The 18,104-nt window shown below is 38.8% G+C and overlaps 1 protein-coding gene across 2 annotated transcripts in view; it reads right to left on the reverse strand.

Annotated features, from left to right (window-relative positions):
* The window catches only part of LOC132203708 (semaphorin-2A), a 292,313-nt gene that overhangs the window by 154,438 nt on the left and 119,771 nt on the right, over window positions 1–18,104 (reverse strand). The window contains exons 4-5 of one of the 2 annotated variants that reach the window (XM_059631660.1): window positions 17,888–17,942; window positions 12,655–12,886 (exon numbers count right to left, since the gene is read on the reverse strand). In XM_059631660.1, coding sequence (XP_059487643.1) covers window positions 12,655–12,787 — 133 coding nt within the window. In that variant the 5' untranslated portion in view covers window positions 12,788–12,886; window positions 17,888–17,942. The remainder of the gene's footprint in view (window positions 1–12,654; window positions 12,887–17,887; window positions 17,943–18,104) is intronic. The other variant, XM_059631661.1, reaches the window with a different exon arrangement.

Genomic DNA, 18,104 nt, shown 5'->3' on the forward strand with positions numbered 1-18,104 from the left:
AGAGCCGAGGCGAACACACTGCACCGTCATTACTTTCCGCCGCGCGTTTACGTGTGGGATAGTTAGGAGCCGGCCTGGGTAATAATAATAATAATGCTGCGGTAAGCCAGCCAGATACAAACACATTCAGGTACGCCAGTCTGTAAATCACTTTAAACCCAGGGCCGGAGGTCAAATGTCCACTATAACTCGCCCACTGAATATTAAATTTGTAAGCTCCGCCTGATAATAAGCTTTCCTATAGTTTTATATACATAATATGCACGGACGGACGGAGCGTTTTTAATTTTTGTCTCTCGTAAACTGGTTAGACGCGCCGCTCGTTATGGGAGGAACGAGAAATGAAGTTATTTGTTTTGATTAAGTGAAATCGCATTCATAATTCGGCTGGGAGAATCGTAAATTCGTGAGAGTGGTTTTCGTCCTGCTCAATTCACTTTGGGCGGCAACAGATAAAGAGCATCTCATTGAATGGGTGGTGGGTGGACTCTTGGTGCGGCTGAAAATCAGTTTCTTTCAAGGACCCGGAGAAGAGAACTCACATATTTTGCAGCCGCTCTTGAGCACATCATTTTGCACTCTCGGTCGCCGCTCTGCGTGGAAACCGAGTCACGCAGTCACATTACATTCTACGACCATAGCATCGCACTACATTACGGCTTATTTTGTTTCCGTTTGTCGACGAGGAAAGGTTCGCGTATGGAGCAACACCAGCACAATATGGTCGTGCAGAAACAAGCAAATTGAAATAACAAAAAAGGACAGGAAAACACAATAATATAGTTTAATGCACTTTTAGTTCTATAAGACAAGGGAGCGGAATGAATCTGAAATGTACTTAGTTTAAGAAATTTAATCATTTTCTGAAATAAATTTATATCCAATCTTTAAAATGAAATTGAAATTTTAATATTAAAATTAATATAAAAATTGATGAAACCAAAATTTGAATGATTTCGTTGATTGAAAAATATCTATTAAATGTTTTAGATGGGACTATTATAAATATCACTGATAAAATTGCCTGGAATGTGTGACAACTTGAAAGTAATCAGTTTAAATAATAATTTATTTTATTTTAGATAATAAATATTATTATTTTTCTTACATTTCCATCAATTTTAAAACTAGTAAACTACACCATAGTTGTTTGAAGTTTATAATGAAGCCAAAGAGATCAAAGCAGAGTTTGAACATTGCAAAATTTTCGAGCTGGAAGGGAGGCGTTAGTTTTGCAAAAGGGTTGTGCGGCGAGGCAATGATGATTCATTTGAGATGCACCCTTTCGCTTTATTGCCTCTTTCTCTCTCTCTCTCCTAGGCGGGCGCGTTCAAGCTTACAGGTGCGCCAAAGGAACCGTCGGTGGATCACTCTCTCATCTGCCGGTCGTTTCGAGCGCCGCGCAGTTTGAACTTTACTAGCATTAAAATTTAAGCCTCCATTACTAAAGAAGGGCTGCCGTTTTTACGATTAATTTCCTAAAAGTCTGAGCGGCTGTGTGCAGTGCTGACGAAAGAACAACACCTTAAGTGCCCTTTACCAGAACCCTCTTGTAACAGGGCCGAACTCTTATTTTATGGAAGAAAACTTGAAGCTATTGATTGATTAAAGCATAGAATTAAAATTTAAAAAATTATAAATTGCTTAATATTGAATGAACTTCTTCTAAGATATTGATGTGTTTATTTTTCTAGTTAATTTTTTTTAATTTTTAACTTTATTAATCTATTTATTAAAGAAGCCTTGATTTGCAAGTTCACTTTCCTCTTTCTTCAATAAAACTTATGAAATTGGTTATTGAAGTTTTGAAGTTTTTCTTCTTTTGCCAGGGTCGATTGGAAACAAAAAGCAAACTTCCAAGAGAGTTCCTGGGAAAGGACCGAAGAAAGTTGGTGCTGCACTAGTTTTATGGTTCTAGTTATACTCTGCCGATCTTTTATTCCCTGCTCTTGGTCTCGGCTGGCAGGCGGCAATTACACCAACTTCTTGCCGGTGTGCGGTACGAGCGCGTCGTAATTAGCCGACGTAATGTATACGTGCGCCGGCAATTACTTCTCACTCTGCGTGCAATTTATGATACACGACGAGAAGAATCGTTTTATATTTGTCTCCCGCACAATGCCGCAGGTATACGCCGCGCGGTCTCAAAACTTTTTACGGCCTCTCATACTCGAGGAAATTCTCAGGGGGCGAAAATAAGTTCTCTCATGAGTTCTGCCACCTTTTGTGCAAATTATGCGGAACAGTAATCTGTTGCTTCTCTTCACAGGAATTGTGAGAATTAAAATACCTCTTTTCAAACAGACTTGAAATCATATTCTGCTGCAGGTGGTGTCGGTGAAATTGTGAGATAAAATTTTCCTTAAACTAAGTGTGAATTTTAATAGAAATGTAAATTATTTTGATTTTTCTTATGATGTTTTTAATTTTCAATTTTTTTTATTGGCAAATTGAATGTTTGGAAATGGGTTCAATTTCCGCAGTGGGCCCCAGGTGGAATGAAACAGAATTGAATTAATTGAATAATCCAAAACATAGTTAAAGCCAATGACACAAATCCTAATTACAGCCTTCGGCCAACTGAAATCCGCGCAAAAACATTTTAATCAGCAGGGCGCATATTTCATTATTCCGTTTTGCCACAGTGCGTGGGTTTCAAATTGCGTAGAGGGAAAGTGAAAATTAACGCCAGCGTGATTAATAATGGAAGTAGCCGTGCAATAATAATGGCTTTGTATATTATTATATCATTTGAATGATACACGAGTACCACGTCCGAGATACTCACGCAGCATAATTCCGAGCTCAATGTTTGTGTTTCGGTTTCGTTTTATGGCCGCGAGGCTCATTGTGCCACGCCGGTCGTAAATATCAAGTGCATTCTTCGCATTTGCAATTAGGGACCGCGCGCAATAATATAATGGGATGCCTCCCTCTCACTGGCCGTTCCATTCATAATGTTCGATATGGCATTGCAGGCCAATAACGGAGGAGCATTCCTCTGTGCAGCAGAATTCCTATAGCTTATGGTCGTAAATTCGCCAGATGGTGTCCCTGAATTGCGACAAAATTGCTGCCTCGTGGTGGCAGTTGGCTGAATTTGCGATGCAAAAACCGGAGCAACAGTTCGAGGGGCAGTAAAGTTGAGTGAATAATTCAAAAATTGCTTATTGCAGTTCACTGACCATTGGAAAATGATCATGTGCTTTTATATTTATGCCTAACAAAAAAAAAATATATGAAAATTAAAAATTCTATTATTTTTTCTTTAGTTATGGCCAAATGGTTAATAAACAAATTTCTGAAACTAAAGATTAATAATATCGTTTTCCAATCCGGCTAAGGATGACCATGTTTGATTTATACAATTTCACAAGAAATTTCATAGATTTTAGAACTTTGAGTGTCAATTAATTGGAAACTTTCATCCTGGTCTACAGACTCGAACTTTATTTAAGATCATTGACATTTATTGTGAACAGCACGATTTTTGTAAATAATATAAAAAAAAGAATAATTTCACAGCAGGTTAATTTTTCATTTTAATTTGTTCAAAAGTTATTACAAAAATTAGTTAATTGGAGAAAAATGTTCTTTTATCCAAACCCTGATAATTATTTGAACCTTTTAGTTTTGTTCTACAACCTCTCAATGTACAAAAAAATCAATAAAAATTTTCTTTTGTGATAACACATTTTCCCAATCAAATCACATTAAATAGCACTTTGAGATGCTCTTTAATTTTCAATTGATCAAAGTGCAAGGAAAATTAAACTTTTTTATGATGGCAGCATTTTTATTCCATGATAAAAAATTTAATTAATGAAAGAGTTGAATGGAATTTATATGTGTGTGTCATGGAAACTAAGTACTTTCCAGAACTTCAATCACAAGAGATATAAAGGAAAAAATTCCCTACGTAAATAGCTAAAGGAAACATTCCTAGAAAATCCTTTTGCGAGCGAGTAAGAGAGGCGATTGAGGCCGTTTGAATTGCAATCTGCGCTCTCACGTGTATTTTTCCGCGTCGAGTATTCTTCTGGCTGATAACTTCATCATCTCGAAAACACTCGAGAGAGTCGGAGCAGCGCTGGCAGGGCGCAAAAAAGCGGCTCTTTCCCAAAGTGAGCAACTCTCCTCTGCAGTTTCCACGCCGCCGCGGCCTGGGAAGAAGCGAGAGCGGTTCTCTTTCGGCGGCGGCGGCGGACACGTTTTAATGGAATATTAATGTAGATTGGTTCATTGTTATTCACCTCTGATATATTCGACGCCGACGCCGCTTTATTCCTCATAACAAGCTGCCCTCTGCTAACTTTCATTTTTTCATCGCTGATAATTTCTTTTTCAGCGAGCGCCGTGATTGGAATTTTAAAACTTGCCTCTCCCTTCTCCGCTTTTAATTTGGTCCGCGAACAGAGCGAGATCGATTTTGGTACAAACTGGGCCAACGGATAAGTTTCAATCTGCTAATGACTTATTCTGAGATTTATTAATCCCTTCGCCGCAATAATTGAGAGAGCTAACTGGCGCAATTCCAGCTCAATTTATAGCTCGGGCGAAAAGGATTAATTTATTCTCTGCAAGTGCACTTTTGCGCTGGAAATTGCAATCACGGCCAATACACACTGCTCTGAATGCGCGATTTATATATTGAAGCTCTGACATGCACCACCATCTCAAGGGTGCTTCAAGTAAATTTTTCCTTTGCGGAACTCACCTGCCTGTGAGTTTTCATCGTCTCTAAATTGATTTACATCCACAGGCAAAATATAAAATATTGGTACGGAAAAATGAGAGGGAGAACCGTGCTTATCAAAATTGGCTGCCACACGCGGAATCAATTTGTCAAAATCATACCCGAGCTAGCGAGAGATGTAATTTCGTGAGTATCAAAAAATAAATTAATGCGCCGCCAGCCAGCATATGGTATCGACACCTCTACACTGCATGCCGAAAATCCAACACGCCCAACTGAAATTATTTTCTGAGTAAGAAATGAATTTCTGCAGGACGATAAACGGTTTTTTACTTAATTTGGGGGGAAAAAATATTGAACCAAAAAGAATTGTAAGAATTACTTCTTTTATTATTTATTCAATTCAAGTCAAAACAATAACAGAAGTAATTCTTACAAATGTTTTTGATTCAATAATTTTGGCTGCCCCAAAAAATAAGAAAAAAAACGTATATCAATCTATCAATTACAATTAAATTAAATCTGTTCTATATTTGTAATGAACACTTTTCTGAGTTACCAAAATGACTTTAGAAAAAATTAATTAACTGATATATACCATCTACAATTAAATTAATTTTATTTGAGGACATAAAAATGTCCCCTGAAAAATCCTCTCTTTCCATCTTTTGCATCATTCTATTTATATTATTATGTCTGTCGTCATGACAGATAAAATGCACGTTGCACTTTGCTTGGCACAAAGCAACCCTCGATGAAAGAGGTGGTGAACAAAAGGAAAATGCACACGAGACGCGGGGTGCGAGATTTCACCCGCTCCTCCTTTTCTTTCCTCCTCCATCCGCCGGCGTGCTGCAGCAGACACGCATGAATTAATTAAAACTCGTGCACCGCCAAGTTCTTGTCTCGCACCTCCGTTAAGAGAGGAGTGCACTGCAATTTCGAAAGAATCCTTTACTAAGGAAGACGAGGGGACAGACAAATGCACCGCTGCTAGTTCTTCATTTCGCTGAGAGCCTGAGGCAGGAAATAAAAGAAGATAAAACCCGCCAGAGGAAATGAAACGGAGAGAAAAATGCATCACAGGGTTTTGCGGCTTAATCTCGCTACTTTAGGCCCGTTTTTGCAGATTAAAATATAAATATTCAAGAAGAAAATTTGCTGAGCAAAATTCACTCCAAAGTTTCCGGACAGCATTGTTTTCTCGGCTTCTGGAGAAACAAAAAGTAAAATGCTCCGTGGCGCATCCTGTTTTGCAAAAGTTTGCACTCTTTGTTAGTAATTTTACTGCACACGCCTCGGTTCTCTTTGGTCCGCGTGCATTTACGCCGAGTTTATATGCAAAACATACGGCACAGCTGAGGAGAAAAACTTTTACGAGGGGCAGGAATAACTTTGTTGTGTGTGCACACGAAAGTTTCAAAGTTGTTGCACTGCATGTTGTTGTTGTTGTGAATTGATTCGTGTGTTTGCTTTTTTTATTGCCGGCGTGTTTGCAGCTGCACTATACTGGTGTATCGACGTGCCGGCCGCCGATCATAAAAATAATTTCCTCTTTACACCGACCGACATATTTACAGCCACTTGTAAATAATGCAATCCCGCTCGTCACGCCTGCTCTGCCGGCTGCATAACCTGCATTGCGGCCACCACAAATTGAAAATATCTTTCCAATGCAGCTCCAGTCAATCGTACAAAACTATACCATGTAATTTTATTTATGAGAATTACTTTTTCCGCTTTGGAGAAGAAAACAGGCAAAGAATCTGAAGATGGTAGTTTATAATTTTATCGCTCACTAGGGATTTCCTTCTTTTCAAACTCATCTATTATTAAAATTACAATTACAATTTTTCAAATGGGGGAGTTAACTTTTTTCAGTGCACTAAAAGTATTTAAACTTTGCCAAATTGATGATCGTTAGGAAGTGAAAAAGCAATCACGACGTTTGCTCGCAATGTCTCTCCAGAGAGCCACTACTAACTCTGCTTCGACGCCGCCCGCACGGAAATAATCAATGCAGGTGGCCGTCCTGCTCTCTCAGTGCACACACAAAAAGAGTGCACACACGCACCTTGCCAACTGCCGGTCTGGGAGCAGAAAAAGTTCCTTATTGCTTCTCGGTCGATCTCTCCGAAGAGCAATTAACGGTCGGAACGAGAGACTTCAAAAATCAACACCTCTGCCGCTTTTTCTCGCTAGTCCGAGGTGCAAACAAAGCGAAAGGGGTGCTGCTGGCGGTTTGTCCAAATAATTCGTCGGCGTGTTTGCTCAAAGTTCATTAATTTGTTGCGATGTGGGCTCGGATTTTGAGAGGGCGCCCAATCGCTGCAGCACACTTGACGGGCACAATCACCTCGCCATTATCCAGCACCGCCTCGCTCCTTCCTGCCCTTCATTTCCGTGCGCACCGAGAGGATTCGTTCGAGAGAAGAAAAAACGCTTCATATAAAATGCCGACTGCCAATTTGTCCGCCCTCCCGATTTCGCTCCCTCGGACCGCACGGATTTTTTTATCCAGGGGGAACTTTTGCACACACGCGCCATTAAAATTCCCTCGAAACAATCGAATCTGGGGACTGCAGGTGAATTTACACAGACAAAGAAAACGAACCGGGCGGAAAAGCCGTTTTATTTCTACAGTATGGCGCCGCTTCGGTGCCGGATTTTCACACCTGGTTGAATTTAATTTATGTCCCCAGCTGTTGTTCCCGCCCAAAATAATTCTACACTGCAGACGGTGGGTGCAAAACTCGGAATGCTTAAAAAGTTTTAATTAGGTAATTCAAAGCACGCAGGGTTCTGGCGGCGATATAATTTAAATTTATTATTAATACACAAGTTGTGCCGAGAGTTCATTTTTGAACCCCTGCTTTCTCTCCGAGGTAATAATCCGCCAGCTCTGGCTGTCACAACGGGACTAATTCGCGTTCCATCTCGCGGGAAATGGAAAGAGCGCGGCCAATATTTCAAAAGGCACCCCCGCCTTACATTCGCTCCGAAACTAACTAAACACCTCTGCAGGGGTGCGATATACGGACAAATTCAGAAAGAGAGGGAGCCGGCGAAAATTTCTAGCCAAATTATTTCACACGCCCGACCAGTTCCCTTTTCTCCTCCTATTAAACTGATTTGCTCGGGTGGAGACGAAAGTTGAGTTGATTTTTGGTGTGCCCTTTGAAATTTGATTTCGGATCTACCAACGCCCTTATTTTCCAGGAGAGGAAGTTGAAAGTAAAAATGCTGGCTAAGAAAGTCTGAATATTCATGCCGTGCTTTGAAAGTGCCGTACGTTTTATTAAATAAATAGGCAGCATGTATGTACGTACTTGGGTTAATGCGTTTGTTTTCTCCATTACAGAACCGTTTCGCCAAAGAAGCGACGCCGTCTTGATTACGTAAACACGCGAGAGAATTATAAAAGACCTCCACGTTCTCGGCAAAGTGGGTGAGTAATAATTCAGAGGTTTTACTGCCGCGCTGCTTTTCTGCTCAAACTTTTAAAAGAGAGTCTCGCTCGCAAATTGCACTTTTAAGAGGCGCTGCAAGGCGCGAATTCCCTCTTAAGCTGGAGCAAATTTTCATCACCTGACGGTCTGCAGAGGTGCGTCCCGAAATTCCAAAAACCGCTCGAGAGATAAATTCCGAGAAAGGTCCTTCGGGACTCTAACGAGCCGGAATAATCTTGCAAAGTTGAGCACAACCCCGAAATGCCCGCGCCAACCCTTCCTCTTCTTCGGTCAGCCTTCTTAAATGTTTACATTCAGCAGAGAGCTATTAATCTTGATTCCGAAACTTGTTTCAGCACGACCGAGCGAGCGGACAAAACCCCAAACACCCCCGCGTGTGCTCCCAGAAGTGCACCCCCTCCGCCCCAGAACCAATTAGCAGTCATCAACGTTTGCACTCGTTAATTGGCATGAAAGTGCAGCCAGGTCTTTAGGAATTCACGCCGAGACGCCACACAAAGGTTACTTCTTGCTCTTGTAATTAATGGATTGTTGTTTGCTAGCTCGTTTGAAGTCAGTTTTGTTCCAAGCAATTTCATCCTAGGACTTAAACTTTAGACCAAAGATTAATTAACTTGCAAATTATAAACAATTTTTTTCCTCCAGCTCGTAGTGAAGTTAAATAAGTGTTGTGCTCATTTTGAAACAAATTAAAACTGGCTAAATGAAACTAAATCGATCGTAATTTTGCAAAATAGTGGATTACTTTGTATCACAACATTATAATTTAAATTTATCAACTCTTTTGAGATCCTGCAAAAATTAGTCTTTTAATTTGAAAAGTTGGTGAAATTAGAATTTTAATGGGAAATAAAGGCTGGTTTCAATTAAGAAAGTGCATTAGGGTGCAAACGTCCTGAGGGAAATGAGAGCAGCCTCACCTGTTTTTGGAGTTTGCGGAAATTACAGCGGCGGAAAGGGTCATAACGTCGGTTTATTGCGGCAAGGAAATTACGCCCTTTGCTTAATTGCGCACTTTTATTTACCCCAATAGGACGGGTAATTATCTTTTAGTACTGTCCCTCCCGGTGTGGTGGATAGTAATAATATGCAGCAGACGACGACTTTCGCCCAGCGCCGGACCGGTAAAGAGGAGGGTCGGTGTCTGTCTGTGTATAATTACGACGCTCGGCAACTATACATGAAATCCGAAGCAACTTCATTACCCAAGAGTTGGTTCATTCAAAATGCATGCAGATCAAAGTTTGCGCGCGCGAGCTGTATTAATGAACTATAATGTAGCGGTGAATGCACAGCCAGGTCGGCGGCTGCCATTCATCAGCCATACACAAACATCATCAGTGAATCTGCTCGGCTCTTTATTGGCACACAGAAGCCGGAGGGCTCTTCGAAATGAGCAGTCTGCTTGGTTTTGACTAGATAACGTTCAATCATTTCAGTTTGAAAGTTTGCGGACTTACTCATGAATAGACGGTTGCAATAAGCAATATGAAATTCACTAAAATTAAAAAAAAGTTTGATATACATGGAAATATGGATTGCAAAGGTTTTTAAGAAAAAATAGTTAACTTGCAATTATATTTACAAAAATATAGAAATTTAAATAGCTCCTAACATTTAAAACTATGTAAAAAAGGCCTAATTTAAAAACTGGAGAAATATCATGTGCTTTTAAAAACATGTGTTAATGAATTAAAATGTGCTTTTGAAAAAAAAATGTAAATGTAAAAGCATTTTACAAAATACACTTATATTATCCTAATATTTTTTAAACATTCAATATATTTTATAAATTTCCCTTTTATTAACGTATAATTAATAAAAAATAATATTTAAATTTTTATTTCATTTTTTTTTAGATAATTGAAGTAAACAAGATTCTTGAAATGATTAAAATTTTTAATCAATCAATAAAGTTCCTAGTTAAAATATGCACTATCAGAAATATGAGTTATACTGTAAAGCATAAGGCATTATGTAATCAAGTGATTAATAATTTTATATTGGTGTTATTTCCAGGCCATGTACTTAAATAATGTAAGTTAAATGATATGATAGATTAAAAATATAGATTCTTACTTATCACATTGGATAAGTGCAACTCAAACAAGTATAATATTATTATATATTACAATAATAATTGCAAAATTAAATATTGCAATTTACTGAAAGCCCTCATTGAGAGCATCCACGCATTTGCAGGCAGCCTGTTTTCCCAGTGTGTTTGATAAAGCCGGGGCGCGGTACTTCATTAAGGGCGGCTCATCTTGGCTCAAATCAGCCCAATACATTTGCGTGCGTGTAGTGTGCCTGTGTGTTGCTGGCATAATCACTGCAGAGGTGCGCGTAAAAAGGATTTGCCCCCTATTCATGGGCTGAGCTAGAGCGGATGATGAAGCAAAGACCCAGCGGAGGCTCCGTCGGCTTCCATACACATATGCTTATTATTGACAAAACCCAAACTTCGCCACCCTCCGAAAAGGTGAAATATATTGGGTTTTGAATAAAAGGGCAGCTTGAAATGTGCATAAAAACCTTTTTCTTTGATTAGGTTCGGCCAGGATTAATCAGATTTTTTCTCCCCATCCCTTCTGATTGCTGATGTGGAGCGATTCTGAATATGAAAAGGAGGAGGAGGAGGAGTTTGGGGAGTATAAAGTTTAAAAAGGCTGCCGAGCAATTCCATATCTCGCGTGATGGGCGATAAATTTTCATTTTACGGCGCACCTAAAATTGAATCAGCAGCACTTACTTCGGCAGCGCGCGGAAGTGCCACCGGAGTAAAAAAGAGGAGCATAAAAAGTGTCTCCAACGCCGCTGCAAACTTTTTATCATTTGCTTTAAAAAGAGCGGAAAGTGTGTGTGCGTGCAAAATTTCGAGAAATCTGGCTCGCGATTGCTTTCTCACATGCTGCGTCAGTAATGGCCGAGTAATTCGTCGGGCGGTGCCGACGACAAAGGACTCTGAATCTCTTCATGAGACACGTTATACCCACACCACAACGAGACTTGACTGTGCCAAAATGACACATTTGATACAACAATTTTTGAAAATTAACAAAACAGTTTCTTAACTCCATTTTTTTTTTCTTAAATTAATGAACTTTGATTGATTTATGTGTGGTTTTCTTTTCAAATATATTTCAAATTGTTCACTATTTTAATTTAAATTTTTATTCCAAATCTACTCACTGATTGTGAAGAAAATAAATTAAAAATAAGACCCCAATGACAAAATAATCCATCTTTAATCTCAAATTAATTAATTTGAAAACTCCATGGAACTCTATATTTCCTCCTTAAATCCACTTTTAGTATTAGGTTCCCTTATATAATAGATATCAGTCAATATCCCACAACTATTATAAGCCAATATTGCTGCAGAGAGTTACAGTGAAGAAGCTTTTCCGTGTCACTATCAGATGATTAGTTGCCCCGCCGAACGATGAGATCAAATGGAAATTTAAAAGCCCGAGCTGATTCACCGCGAGGGTAATTACTCCCTTTCCCAGAGGCTGCGTAAACGGAGACACTTGCTTCTTTCTTATTTACTGACTTGTGCCATACGCACGGCGCACGCACTTCTCCTCCCACATTTGAGTGCCACTCGATGCATCCCCGGCTGACGTTGATTGACAGTAATCTGCAATACTCGCGACGTTATCTCCTTAACAAACGCCACACTGCATGAATCAGCTCTCTCCGAAATCTATTACGTTACATCTAAGTAATTAGTGTCAATCCCCTTAACGGATAATATTTTATACATGTGCAGTTGGTTCCTTTTGTAATGAGATTACGTATCAAGGATTTCTCAACGTACTCGCAGCTCCTTTGAGACGACATGAGACTGCGCTCTCAAATTTCATCTTTAAAGAACTTCTCACAAGTCTTATTCATCCTACCATATTAAAATTAATTTAAGTGGGTGCAAATGATTAAAATTATATTTATTTTGTCCTACGTGACATAATCTATAAAAAAGATGATTGTCAAAATATTTTGCTTCAAATAAAATTAAAATCATATTTTTCAAATGTATATAATTATCTTAAAGAAAATGTGAAAATCATAACTTAAAGTTTTGGGAATAACAGCATTTTTATATAATTTACTGTTATTTCTTTGAAGACGATACGTTTCAAAAAAATCGTCCAGAAATTCGTAATTTGAAAAGAAAAATCACCAAAATAAATTTATGGCAGAGCTGAGAAAATTTGAAATAACGGCAAAATTTAATTGATAATTTATGAAAGTTTCACAAACCATGACAATTTGATTTACTGAAACTTAAAATATAATAAATTGAATATTTTCATTTAATTATTATACATAACTGTTAATTTACTGTTGTCATTAAAAAAAAACCAGAAATCAAAATTTATAAATTATTTTCAGAAGCTTTTAGTTTGTGTGAAATTCGCACTGATTTTGTTCTAAGCAAATGGTGGTTCATACTTTTATCCCGCAGCAAATTAAAATTCCTACCTTGTTCTTTGGCGACCGGCTCTTCTTCCTCAAGCGTGATGGTGGCGAGGGCAGGTGCCGCGGGGGCGGTGGCCGCGTTCACCCTCGTCGTTGCCAAGGCTGCACACACCGCGACTAAAATCACTGCGTTCATTGTCTTTTCTTTCTGCACGGACGGAGAGGAAGAGAGAATTGAGAGTCGGAGAGAAGAGATTCGGTCGAAACGCACTCGGCGCTGATTAGCAATCACCACCTGAAACATACACGCAGGCATTTGCATTTGAAATTATTCGGCTGAGAGTGTGTGTAGAAAGAAAGGGAGGGTCCAACATATAAAAACAACGCGAGCAACGCGGAGATTCAATTTGCCTCCCTCGGTTCGCTTTACGACGGCCGCAACTTCAAAGGCAACTTTCGCCGGAATTGCAGAGGCCTCCAGCAGGTAGAAAGAGAGAGCGAATGTTGCGGTGAAGCGAGCAAGGGTTGCTTTTCAGACGCGGATGGCAAGGGTTGGCAAGGTGAGAGCGAGTGAGGTTGACGGCAATTTATCACGCGGACGGGCATCGCGCACTGCCCCTTGCTGTGGCCTCTGTGCCCCGCCATCACGCAACCTGGCCTCAAATGTGGCCGTTTGCAAAATATTTTTTAGGAGAGGGGCCTCCTAGGGACGAGAATTTTGTACTTTTCAAAGTTTTTGAAGAAAAGAAATAAAACCTTTTTTGCTCATAACTACCATGAAGGGATTTATCAATAATTATGGTGTGATATTTATGTGATTTATGTTTGAAGATGATTTGCAGAAATTGCATTGTTAATATTCGATATATCATAGTGATGTATTGGATTAAAAAGTATACGAAATTCTCATTCACCAGTCATTTTTCACAAAATTTACATCAATAAATAAAACAATTATTAAGCAATTTAATCCTGTATTGGAATTTCTCAATTGAGGGATATTAAACAACTTGCAAAACCTATCAAGGAGAAGCTGATTGTAAATTCAAATTACTAAAAAATTTAATATTTATATAAAATTTAAAAAAAATATTTTGCTGAGCTTTTAAGAACATTAAGATTTAAATAATTTTGAGCATATTTATTAATAATATTTTAAATTTTTTATTTTAATTTTTCGTCATTATTTTTTGAGCGTTTATATTATATTTATTTTATAATTTTAATTCCTGTTTTTATCAGAAATAATTTTTTTTAATAAATCCACAAGTGCAGTAAGAAACAGTATTAAAAAATAATAAACATAAACTAAAAATTTGTTCTTCGCGAGGTTTCAAGAGTATATTGCCCTTAATTCAATGAATAATATTATTGGTTGTTGAAATAATCATGAAAAATTATAAAAGAAAACTTTTCGTTACGAAGATAAATTAATATTATGAACGAAAAATTAAATTGAGAGATAATGAAAGATACAAAACTATAAGAGTTATAAGACTTTCCTCTCTACATGAATCAGACTATATGAATATTATTATGCACGTCGTTGATCATTGATGTAAACACAGTTTGTTGAACTTCAAATAAAAATAAAAATATATACATATTAGGCGGTTATATTATTCCCATTAGCATTACTGAAATTGAAAATTTAAAAAAAAATCAAATGAGTCCTGCAACTGTTAATCAACTTAAATTTTGGCATAGCATGCGTTTTCCCAGGTTGCAAAGTTAATAACGGGGGACCGTATAATATTTTATGCTACATGTTCCCCGCCAACATTACCGTGTATTTCCAAATTTCGGCAGAGGTCACCGTGCGTAATTTAATATTCACCCCTTTCGGGGGAGTGTGTGTGTGACGCAAATTAACTGTCACTGCACGCGACTACATTATGCATTTAGCGCCGGACATTTAGAGTCCAGTTTGAATTTTACACAAATGAGACATTGCGGTGTGCGCGCTTCACACCCAATTGTTGGCTCGCCAGCAGTTAATAAATAAACTAATTTTCAGTCTGCGAGTGCGAGCGCTCGTGAATAATTAATAAAGTGCAGTGCGCGAGGGTGAAATGAAACCCAGACCGACACCCACACCACACCGAAAAGCGACAGACGGCTCGACAGCCAACGTGGGCTTGCAATTTTGATAATTGCCTGATGCTTTGCAGAAATACACTACTTATGCGTATAGTTATAGCTTGAAAAAATTTTATTGCGTGCTAGCGATGAGGATGGTCTGATCTCGACGTTGGCTGCAAAAGTGCAAATTTAAAGTTTTTTACATTTTCCCCAGATCTGCCCCAGATTTAATTTCAATTGATAAACGGATGATAAAATGCAAACAATCGATATGATGTATTTTTCACTTGAGCTAGAGTACAGCAGGTGTATGGTGTGCCAACCACAAATAATTTGATTCTTTGAGCTTTGTGTGTTTTTTTTTATTATTTGATTTTTATCAGGGGTTAAAATAATAATATTTCATGAATAATATTATTGCATAGTGTGTTTTTCAATAATTTTTCCGCTGGCAACAGTTAATATATTTTTATATTAATGAAAACTTTGTATTAATTCAATAAAAATTGAAAATACCCTGATATATAGGGAAAAAACAAAACAAAAAATAAGTAAGACATCAAAAATAAATAAATAATTAAATACATAAATTATGTTATGTGTATTTTTATGTATTGAAAAAATAAGAAAGAATAAATAAATTAATATTAAGTAATTTTAGTATTTCAATAGTTCGTACATTTTATTTGCCATTTTATCAAATATGTGATTAAAGAATTTGAGAGTTTTGACTTTTACGCTTTTCTTTTCCGGATTGACGCTAACGCTGGCGAAACACGTTCGACTTTCACGTTCTGCTCCACTCTGGTATTATGAGATTGTGGCGGAGCTCGCCCCGTCGGAACTTAGCTCTCTTGAGACCTCTGAAATGCGTCTGCTAGGGTCAGGGGTGGAGGACCGCGGGCCAATTTGATCCTCCCCGCGCCCCTTCTGGGCTGCCCACTCCAGCGACGGGACGGAAACATCCCATATAACTCCCTAGTCAAAAAGGAGACGAAAGTGAAGATTTAAAACATACAATTTTTGTTATTTTTAAAACTGCTGACAAATGCACACTAATTTTAATTCCATAAACAGAATTTTTTAGCTTGACGGAAATATTTTAGTTGAAGAACTGTTTGTGAATAAAATATGATGCACTTCCTAACATTAAAACAGTGTATAAATGGCTTCAACCCGGGAAATTTTATAAAACTTCAATTATTTCTGTAATTTTTCTTTTCTCCCTGAAAATATTTAAAGTAAGAAAGGTTGGATCGGGTCGTAAATATCTATCATGTTAATAAATCTAATAAATTAGAAATTTTTACTTCATAATACAAGGAAACGAACGATCTGCTTGCATTCCAGTGTTTGATATTCATGAAGATTTAATAAAGAAACGCCCTGCGGCTTGTTCATTAAGTTGCGAATATGCATCACACGGTAGGCTGGGTTATTTAATGACTGGTGAGCCGAGTAGCAAACGACGAAGAGAAACTCATCGCAGATGCAATCGGCATGAGCAGGGAAATTCACGGGAGAGAGACGGATCGGAATCGACGGCGGCGGGCGTGACTCGGTTAATTCCTGAGCATTTTATTACAGAGACCGGTGCGAAGCCCACACAACGATCGTTTGCAGATAGACGAGCGAATTCGCTAAAAGGCAACAACTCGGGGTGGATTTATTTGCGCTCGACGCCGATCGGCGATAAAAATTATTATTGGAAATTCCTCAACTGCAACGTTTCGTAAAAAATAAAACAGAATGAAAATGTGTTCAGGTTATATATTTTTTACAGAGAGTTGGAGGGAAATGTTTTGGGGAAAAGAGTTCACACGCTAGCAGGCAATTTCGCGAGAGCACAAAGTGAAAAAACGGACGCGTCATTCCGCAGCAGGCCGGATAATAATTCAACCCTTCACGCCTCGGTATGAATAACCGCGGCCAAAAATGCTGATAAAGCCATAAATTCTGGCCTGCGTGGAGTGAGAGAGAGAGGCGCGTGTGACACACATTTATGCGCCCCCATATTGGCCCATTGTGCATTCCTCTCTTTTTTCGCGAGCAGGGCAGATTCGAGTGCCAAAACGTATATATTACACATTCAGCGAAACACGGCGGCGGCTTATTTTGAAAACAATAATCTGCATTCAGCAGCAAAAAGCGGCCCGTCAAAGATAAAAAAAAAAGGGAAAAACTTGCTTTGTCCGAAAAACACGTCGCTGTGAATTAATAAAAGTTTTACCCTGGACGCGAACAGAGCGGGATTAAAAGACCAACAACCGGCCGATGCCGAAATTAAAAAGTAAATTTTGCATAATGGCGCAGGACGAGCAGCTCGGTGTTGGTTTATTGTTTGCCTCGTTTTTCATAATAACGCGCGGGAGCGGCCACTAAATTTTCAGCGGGAATTTTTTCGTTCATACTTTATTCCAAATGGACCGGGGATTAGCGGACGACAATTTGCAACAACCCAAATGGCCCGAGTTAATTGACTCCATTTTTCAAGGACGTGCTGTTTGCAATTCTACAAAAGGGAATTCGCGAGAGGGAAAATGAATTTCCGCAGTTCGGAATGACAAAGAAGCAAAAAAAAATTGTTTTGCTGCCGGAAATTCTCCTCTCTCTGAAGTAACGATGGACAATTTTGGAAATAATTATCCTCTGGGAGAAAGAGAGCCGAAATTTATTCACCCTTGGACCAAATTTTTTCCGCTGGTAATATTTCGGAATGATTTAATTTCATGGCCGGGTACCTCGTTGACCCCCATATTCGCCCGGAAATTTTCTTTTCAGAAAGTAGAGGGATGAAAAAAAAATGCTTTTCTTTTGCGGTGGAACCCCCAGGGGGCCAAGAGGGCTGGGGCGCGGCAGCCAGTTGCTTTCCCATTAAGCGACGTCGCGTAGGATGAAAAAAAGAGAGAAAGCCATCATCGGGCGTGTGTTGCAATTCACAATGCACCAGCGGTATTATCCCGCTCCCATTTCGCCGAATCAAACAGCGACTAATAACAAGGCGAATTTTCTTCTCTCGCCGGAGATGAGACGTGCCGGTGCGGAGGAAGCGAGTCTCTCATCTATTTCTATTACACATCCCGCGCAAAAGGTGCTGGAAAATATTTTCCGAAGTGATTGGCAATTTCTTTGCAAATGGCTCGGCGCAAAAATTGAACGAGATAAAGATTGATGGAGAAGAGGGAGATGCGAGTTCCCAGTTAGCTTTTCTAACCTAAAGTGCTAAAGATGATGCAAAGCTCCAGCATCCTCGGCTCATTCGCTGGTTTCTGTGAACAAAAGAAGATTTAAATTTAATTTAATTTGATACAGTCTGATTCTTTCTGTTTTCACATACCCCGCCCAAAGTTGAAGATATCGATATGAGATTTTCACCACTTCACCATCTTAGTTTGGAAGCGACTTTCCTAAATTTTTGACTAAAAATTTTC

The sequence above is a fragment of the Neocloeon triangulifer genome, unplaced genomic scaffold (genome assembly GCF_031216515.1).
Source record: "Neocloeon triangulifer isolate White Clay Creek 2 clone unplaced genomic scaffold, ASM3121651v1 ptg000017l, whole genome shotgun sequence".
In the NCBI taxonomy this organism is placed as follows: Eukaryota; Metazoa; Arthropoda; class Insecta; order Ephemeroptera; family Baetidae; genus Neocloeon; species Neocloeon triangulifer.